The 9,410-nt window shown below is 39.2% G+C and overlaps 1 protein-coding gene across 1 annotated transcript in view; it reads right to left on the bottom strand.

The window, feature by feature from the left end:
* LOC107673407 (transient receptor potential cation channel subfamily M member 3-like) overlaps window positions 1-9,410 on the bottom strand; it is a 104,892-nt gene that overhangs the window by 19,588 nt on the left and 75,894 nt on the right. Inside the window, exons 9-14 of the mRNA XM_016466987.1 lie at window positions 6,374-6,446; window positions 3,217-3,317; window positions 2,825-2,959; window positions 2,245-2,295; window positions 521-556; window positions 188-328 (exon numbers count right to left, since the gene is read on the bottom strand). Of these exons, the coding sequence (XP_016322473.1) occupies window positions 188-328; window positions 521-556; window positions 2,245-2,295; window positions 2,825-2,959; window positions 3,217-3,317; window positions 6,374-6,446 (537 nt within the window). The remainder of the gene's footprint in view (window positions 1-187; window positions 329-520; window positions 557-2,244; window positions 2,296-2,824; window positions 2,960-3,216; window positions 3,318-6,373; window positions 6,447-9,410) is intronic.

Genomic DNA, 9,410 nt, shown 5'->3' with positions numbered 1-9,410 from the left:
TTTTTTTCGGGATCTACTGGACAGTGATAAAAATCTACCAGTCGATCGCGATCGACGGGTTGGCGACCACTGCTCTAGTGGATGGTGCTAACATCACGTCTTTTTTCTTGTAATGTTACAACTTCATTCTTGAAATCTCAGTATGATGCCCTTTTAGAGCTACATGCCATTTCGTTTAATAACATACTCTTTTGGGTCCAAAAAGGTTGTGATAGAGGGTCCGAAATCTCTTCCTGGTGTAATTGCAGCGATAGGCTCCGCCCATGAGGTATTCAATTACCAATCCGATGTCAATCAGACTGATGCGGTAGTCAGGGGGCAGGTTACCCTGAAGACAAGAAGGTTACTCATGGCAACACTGTACCTGTGCCAACAGTTCTGGCTATGAAAATACAAACAAACGGTAAGGTCAGAAACGACCCACGCTCTCAACTACATACACACCCATACGTTCTCACTCCACAAACACACCAACATATTGCTAGAAGGAATCAAGATAATTGAAGATTTTCTGATTCACCTTGAGGTAGATCCAACTGAACCCTGGATATTCTTGCTTGGAAAGAACACACAAGGTCAGTGAGACATATATATTTATAAATACATACATATACCATTCAAAATTTGGTAAGATTTTAAAAATGTTTTTGAAAGTTGGGTATTATACTCATTTATTTGATCAAAAATACAGCAATATTATGAAATATTATCACAATTTAAAATAACTGTTTTCTATTTCAATCCATTTTTAAAAATGTTATTTATTCCTGTGATTGCAAAGTCGCATTACTGCAGTCTGCAGTCCCATATGATGAAAGAAATCATTCTAATATGCTATTTTGGTGTTAAAAAATATTCCTTATTATTATCAGTGTTGAAAACAGTAGTGCTGCGTAATATTTTTGTGGAAACTGTGATTTAATTTTTTATTTTTCATTTACTTTGATGAATAATAATTTTTTTTTTTTTAGTTTTGAATGGTAGTGTATATATGGGGAAACAGACAGTACAGTGAGATCCAAAAGTCTGAGACCACACTGAACCCTGGATATTCTTGCTTGGAAAGAACACACAAGGTCAGTGAGACAGAATCATATTAAAGGGACAGACATCCCACGGAGACCAAGCAAGTCTAGAATCAGGGTTTGGTGCCATATTGAACTGATCGTAAAAAAAAAAAGAGCCTCTCTACAAAAACAAAAACAACAGAGAGTTAAGAGCGTAGGAGAGAGAAAGGAGAAGAATGGAGTCCAATAATGGGCAGGACAAAGAAAGAGCGGGGGGAAGTGATAAGGAGCGATGCCTCAGTTGCTAATTTAATGATTTGACTCATCTTTACGTTTATGCCGATATTAGTGAGCTTTTCTAATTAGAGAATCCTTATCAGGGTGATGAAATTTTGATTGTAAGACTTAACAACATGAAGCGAACATGAAGACCTAAGATTCCTCCTTGCATTAGATCTATGAGCCAAATCCATTTGAGCAAAATTACATCCCACATCCTGCCTTCAGACTATGATAACTACTGTAGACTCTGCTCTGGTTCTGTAATTACCAACGCAGAGCGACCACAGATCTTCTAAGCTGGGCTAATTACTTCAACCTCAGCAAATGCCACAAAATGCTTCAACTGGCTGATCAGAATCACAGGTGAAGCTGCATTTCAATTGTGCAAGAAATGCTGTGCTAGAATCAGTTGATGTGACACCCAGTTTAACATGTTAATCTCTAGGGACACAGAGAAGGTTTGCGCCTTCAAAGTACAAAAAAAGTATTTTTTGGACAAAGAGAAGACTAGACCAAAAACCTCAGTGCAGGTGTACCTGCACTGAGTCTTTTACAAGTTGAAATTGCAGTTCATGCACAAATGTTACTACATAAAGACTGCGAAAATCACCAGAGTGCAAAAAGAAGGCAACCGTGTGCCCCATTATGCCTTGAAAATGCACTTAGGAATAGTAACTAAGAAAAACTAACTACACACGAGCACCCTAAGAAGCAACACACCCATTGTTCTGACTGTTTTATTGTCTGAAAATCACTGAAACGAGCAAGAGAGGACACAGACAGAAAAAAAGCAACTAATTGGCCAAATCTCTCTGTCCGGCTAAGCAGCAAGAAAGACACCTTTGCTAAATGTGCAACAGAAATCTAAGACTAATCTACCACTTACACTCACAGTCTGACATCCACTCACACACGCACACACACACACACACACACACACACACTGAGTTCTTACCTTTTTCACATCTCTGACAAGGTGGTATAAGGTGTTGGATGGACCATGCCTCTATTTAAGGCAAACAGAAACAAATATAACCTTTAAAAAGTTACATCTAACCACAAATAGTACTTGAAAAACAAATAAGAACATGTGTTGTTGTTACCTAAAAGGGACTGTTCAACCAAAAGGGTGTGTAAATTATACCACAAATTTCATTTCTGGGTGAACTGCCCCTTTAAGAAGCTAAATCTACCTGCTATCACCTTTAAAATTACTATCCATGTAATTAAATGTTAAACGCTATATTTTTGGTCTTAAACCACTTTATCACAGGTAAATTTTTTTCAGTGCATATGCATATTTTTTTCACTATAGGTCATTATATATATATATATATATATATATATATAGTCGCACCGGTAGTGACGTCATGGCTGTCGCCGGCCAACGAGTTGGTGTTTTTTCAATGTATGCTTCAGACATGGGTCACGACGAGGCGTTCCCCATAGCGACCCCTAGAGGACGCAGTTCGAAGTTCCCATGAAAGGGAACCTAAGATTTAAAATCTCATTCAAATCTGACATAGCTACATTACCGTATTATAGAGCTCTTCAAGTCTGGACAGCGTCAGGAAGCGGTGTATGCTCACTCCATTCTCAATCAACAGCTTCACAAAGTCCACTCTGTCCAGCACCAGTGCGTCCAGCATAGACTGCTCTAGAGAGCCCACCTAACCACACATAAACAAAGCTTACAGGTCCAGAACCCACACCACCGGCACACACTAGAACAGACATACAGGTGCACAGCAATGAATCAATTTCATGAATTTTAATCTGGTTGAAATGCAGCCCACCATCATTAGCATCTACTGTGTATAATTAGAGTCAGAGTTACACAGAAGTGCTTCTAGTCCCCTCTGTAATCAACATCTCTGTATCTATATCTAAATGAATTACAGAGTTGGAGTGAGTGGATATTGCCTACAGGCCACTGCTGTCCATAAATGAAGATCTGGCTTCGAGCGATGTCAACTCTGTTCCAGGCCAAAGCCAGGCTCAGTTGATCTGGAGCTGATGCATTGGCCCCTGGACAGACAAGCAAAAGGGCACATAATTAAGGTTAGTTCATTTGCTTTAACAAAACCATATTAAAAAGCCCTGGGGAATATGTTAACCCTCTTAGCGCCAAAGTCGCAAAATTGCGACAAGACGTCATACTTAATAAAATAGACTGTTGTTCCTAATATGGTGTAATATCTCATTTTTATTCCCTACCACTAGATGGCAGACATGTAGTACTTCGATTCTAGACCAAAATTACGTCACGTTCCTATTCAAAGTGTTCGAGGAAATAGCAGAGTAAGTGAGCTATCATGTACACCCCACATAAACTTTCGGTCATGCCCAACATTTTTCTAATTTACAGTAGATGTCTATCTTTAAGCCCTTTCAAGCCACAAGCTTTTTAAATCTTGATGTCAAAATCCAGCATTTTTTCCCAAAAATCCCTGGCGCCTAAAGGGTTAACGAGAGCATATACAATGATGGATGCGGTGTGTAACTAAATGCCTATTAAACATTACTAATCTTACAGTCTGATGTCTTCAAAATCATTTGCATGCTTGAACCCCCTTAACTCCCATTGATTCACAAGCGCCTCTCACAGCAGAGAATCCTAAGGAATCCCCAGCTCTCGCATCATTGCAATGCATAGCGTTATGCCTGTTTAAAAAGCTGATTCTAAAGATAAATCACAGAGGAAAGCACTCTCCAGGGTCTCTGGCTCTTTGCTCCGCTCCTGCTTCAAGCTAATAAACCTTCCCCCTGAGCAGCAGGACATTTGTCTTTACTTACTCTGGCCTGGTGCTTCTACATTTACTTTTATGAGGGTAATCTTTCCAGACACAGTCTATTAAATAGACACCTCCGTGGCTTGTCTAGGTGTCGCCATGTATTAAACCATATTTGCATAATCTCAGTTAAGTGCTCGGAAATATCCTGCCCGACTCTGTTAAACCTAAAATACGGACATGGAGGTCTGTAATACTCGGAAATGGCCATGTGGAGCACCTTGTGCTTTTGAAGTTCAGGATGTATTTAGTAACTATATTGATGCCAGATGAAACAAGTCCTCAGCAACAAGAAGGCACTGTATCAGCAAAGATTGGTCACATAATTATGTATAATTAAGTCTCTGAGGATGAGCTTTAATTGCTGTTTTCTGTTGCTTTGAACTCTAGCAGAGGTTAGCTTTATGTTCTCGCTTTAATTTCACACTACATCGTAATAAATCCTTACACTTTCAGTATTTGTCAGATATTCACAACTGTGTTCAATGAAAAAATGCAAAAGCCCTTTTCGCATGGATAAGACTGAGCTACTGATAAAAGCGTGATATAATATTCCATGTTTCCAGTCATTAGCATATCATATACTCTCTAAATCAGCAATCAAATGATTCACTTAGTTTGCTATAAAGACATTTAAGATAGCAACAAGCATGCATTTTAAAGTACATGCAAGCATTAGTGATATAAATATGGCCTAAATTAATCAAAAATACTATACAAATATCTGTTTTTTGACTATATATCAACTGATATACATCCCTTATACATTCATTAAGGAAAAAGAAGAGAGCTAGGAACTGCACGAGTAAATAATTCTTTAGATGCGCTGCACAGTACTATGAATTATGCAAAAGCCATGCTGCTGGCTTTCAGAGCAGCTCATGGAGCTCTTGAAGAAAAGGCTTCACTGGAATCCCATCTTTTGTATTGGATTTAAAAGTGGGTCTTTAGAAGCACAGCCAGTAGAGCTTGCACTTTACTCACTCCTTTCAGTGTTAAATGTGATGTTAACCTGACAATTGCAGGCACTAAAAAGTTGGTGGGCAGTAAAATGGAAGTTAGTGTGTGATCAGAAATATCTTTGGATGCAATCTATTTATGAAAGATATAATGTTATAAGTAAGATGGGGAATAGTACTTATAGTTTTATGAATGTTTTGACTGACAGAACCTGAAGGACACTTCTGTGAATCACTTGGAAACTCACATAAAGATGTTTAAGATAGCCCTCATGATTATTTTACAACCAGGGGTCTTCAAACATTTATAGGCCACTGATCACTTTTGGTTTATATTAAAATTGGGTTATGTTAAAATAATCATAATTAAAATGATAAAAACACAAAAAAAACAAAGATGTACAACATTAAACTGACATCATCTTTTTAACTCTTTCCCTGCCAGCATTTTTGAAAAAAGTTGCCAGCCACTGCCAGCGATTTTGATGATTTTCACTAAAATTTCACTAAAATCTCCAGAATATTTTGCTGTATGAATATTTGAATATGCAATACACAAAAATAAAGATCAGAGCCAGTTTTATTCTAGCTTAAAGCATTATTTTTTATCAACACTTGAATGTAGGTAGGTTTCATAAAAATGCATACTTTTGAGCAAAAAGGTGAGAAAATCATATTTTTTTATCAACAACTACATCTGGGTAATATTCAGTACGATTATAAAAGCATAAATCCAGTAAATCACTTCTATCAACACCGCCAAAGCGTGCACAGACATACCACTTCCTGGATCAACATTTTACTCCGTAACATTATGCAGTTTTCATTTATATGCTGCCATTGCTGATGATCGCATTATTTTTCATATGCATCTGTTTACATAAGAGATCGCTCGTTTCTCCGTCCTGTGCGCATGTGTTTTTGTTCGGGAGGTTTTGTACTCGTTCAGAAGATGTGTAATAGCGCCCCCTAGCGTATAACAGTGAAAACACGAAAAGCCGTAAAAACCCGTCTTTGGCGAGGAAGCGTTGTCTTCTAAAAGACGAGATAACTCGTCAATGCGGGTAAAGAGTTAATATGGTTTTACAAAAGAAGTACCAGAGGTACATATCAATTTGTAAGAGTTATGTACTTCAATGAATACGGGGGAGACAACCGAACATTTATTTAAACTTCATAAATTTTAGCTTTGGTCGAAAATGATACTGTATTTTTTTATTTTTTCCCCCCCACAAAAATCTCCCCACTGCAGACCCCTGTTGAAGACCGTGAATTAAACCAACAAGTTTATAGATACATATGATATGAGCATCCACAAATGTACAAATATTACCTTTCAGAAGTGCTGTTAGAATGGCCAGATCAATGTCCTGGTGTCCCTCTGATCCCATCCGAAACACTGTTATCTGAGGAAGAGAGATATTGCATTATTGCTGGCATCACATGTTCGTCACAACTGTTTGAGTATGATAGCATGATAAAAGCAAATAAAAAAAGTCTTGGCAATAGCAAAGAGAAATGACAAGAATAGAGCTAGATGGATTTACAGAAATACACTGCAAGCACCGCCATAACCCGGAATTGCAGTTCTGTATCACTGCAATGTCACACATGAAGGGCACCTTACAGCACCATATGCATCGCGTGTGTTCAGAATTCCAGAACATATAGCGTACAGGCCATTAATCTAATGCCTGTCATTTGAACAAGCCACCTTTCTTTCAGTAGCCATTTTCCATCTGTGTCTGGTATGGACTAATGAACTTATGCGTGGAAGTGGGAGGATTGGTTCAGCCTAATGTCAATGGTGTTTTCATTTTCATCCCCTCAAGCCACCATGAAATGATGGCACATTTAGGGTGTGTGTGAGCTTGAGGAGGGGTGGCAGTGGAATAAAAAATTGGAGCACTTCAGCGAGCTTAAATAACGGAACATATAATCCTTCAAAATGTCTTATAGTTCAGAACTGATGCATAAAAAGAATCATGCTATGCTTAGGTCTTGTGTGGTGAGGTTCTGTGTGCACTATGAAATCTTTTTGCTGCTGAAATTGATGAGTAAATGGAATGTAATCGTATCGAACAAGCACTTCATCTCCTCTACAAAGAGTATGGTGACGGCCAATTACTGAAGTGACAGTTATTGATGACCCTGCTGTGACTATGGAGGTGACCCAGCTCTGTGTGTGTGTGTGTGTGTGTGATTGAGGCATGAGTGATATTGACCTTTACAATATGTCCCTGTACAGTATATGTCAATTGAACCCTTACAGTTTTCCTATAGAGAACAAATGCTATGATATTATTAATGTATTCATTTTCTTAATAATAAATGAAAAACATTTTCTTTTTACATGTGTGTGTGTGTGTAAACTCCAAACAATCAACCTTAGTTCATCCAATAAATACAATTAAAAAGTTTCATGTTTCCAAACAATGAAACTCAATGGGGTCCAAAACAACACTGTACCCCATTGGGGAAAAAAAATAAAGCCAAAAAGTGAGGTTTGAACAGACATGAGGTTGAATAAAATTGTTCCAAACTATGAAAGTCATTGGGGTCAAACACAACACTGTACCCCATTGAAAAAAAAAAAAATTGAAAACAAAGGAAAAAAAAACAAAAACTGTAAGGTTGAATAAATCATGACAGAATTCACTTTTTTGGATGAACAATGCTTTTAAATTCAACACACATCACTCAAACACAGCAGGAGAGAGAATCAGACACTGTTAGTTCTTTCTAAAATTTCATATCCATATCGAATACACAGCTGACCTATGGGACATGTCTGTGATTTATGAGCATGTAGTAGCTGAATAGGACAGGTCAATAATGGATATTTAAATAATCTCTGTGTGCCTCAGAGGACGTTTTAACAACTAAAGCACCCATTTGCTGCTGAAAATTTTAACCAGGTTATTCCTCTACTAATATTAAGCTATATTTGAAAGATGGGTAATATTCTGCAGACATTACAGAGATCTTGAAATCCACCTTGGCCAGGCTGTCATGTTTCAAATCAACCTCCATCATCTGAGTGCCAAAATGACTTCGGTGACTTTCGCCCCACTGCATTTACTCCAGTCATTGTGTGATTCTAGTGTTTTGAGAGACTGGGCAATGTGGGTGTCACAAACATTAAGACCACCTTTCCACAACGGACCTCTAAGCACACACCTGCAAGCACAACTGCTCCATGGATGATGGCATTGCATATGTCATCCTTATTGCACTTTGTTACCTAGACAACAAAATCTCATATGTCAAACGGCTGATGTTTACTTCATCTTGGCATTGATCACAGTCTTTCCCCAGACCCTAACAAACTTGCTGCAGTTAGACTAAGCAAATAACTCTGTCTTCCTAGACAGTCGTTCGTAATACCACGAGTGTATCACCAAATATCAGAGCAATCATTAAGTCTGCATTCAACGCCTCTATTAGCATCACTAATGGTTAGACAGCCTAGGGAAGAGGTGAGACCGCTTGCAACCTGGTGCTGGAACAACAACCTCTCTATTAATGCTATAGTAAAAAAAGAGATGATTGTTTACTTCAGATGGTCCAGAGCAGTTCATTACTCGCAGCGCATCAACAATGTGGCGGTGGAGATAACAGCAGCCTTAGGTTAATGGGTGTTTGCCATCACCAACAAATTGTCATTGGCCCTGAACGCCTCTTCTTTGTTGAAAACAACACAATGGTACCTCAACATCCTAAAGGGGCATTCACAATGACATTGATTAAATCGCTGGAGGTCACAGCGTCTTTCAACTGACTGTTGGTTGCTAATAGCATTTCTTCTTAGTGGCAACTGTAAGAGGCGGCGGATGGCGTCTTTATTTCCATTGGTAATCGCTGTGTTGCATCGCTGCTATTTTGCATACAGTCCAATGCTCGCAGTTGATCATGTCACGCTGTCGGAAAGCTCTGCCAAACACAGTGTAAATTTCAGGAAAATGTGGCCGTAACATCTCGGTTACGTATGGTAACCCTCGTTCCCTGAAGGAGGGAATGGAGACGTCACGTCGGATGACCGACGAATTGGGATCTCGCTTAGAGAGACCAATCTACTTCGAGTGTAAACTAAACAAGCCAATGCACATTGGCATGCGATTATTGCATCCAGCTGCCGCTGATCACAGCGTGAGTATAAGTAGGCAGCAGATGCAGCGCATATTCAGGTTTTCGCTGAGGAGCCGAGCCGGTGACCCGGCCGCTCAGCGGTGGTACAGGAGCTGTGGCGACGGGACGTGACGTCTCCGTTCCCTCCTTCAGGGAACGAGGGTTACCATACGTAACCGAGACGTTCCCTTTCAGTCGGTCACTCTCTACGTCACGTCGGATGACTGACGAATTGGGATCCT

This window comes from Sinocyclocheilus anshuiensis, unplaced genomic scaffold, assembly GCF_001515605.1.
Source record: "Sinocyclocheilus anshuiensis isolate Anshui unplaced genomic scaffold, SAMN03320099.WGS_v1.1 scaffold508, whole genome shotgun sequence".
NCBI lineage: Eukaryota > Metazoa > Chordata > Actinopteri > Cypriniformes > Cyprinidae > Sinocyclocheilus > Sinocyclocheilus anshuiensis.
Note: the sequence above shows the minus strand (reverse complement) of the source record. Positions and strands in the feature narration are given on the sequence as shown.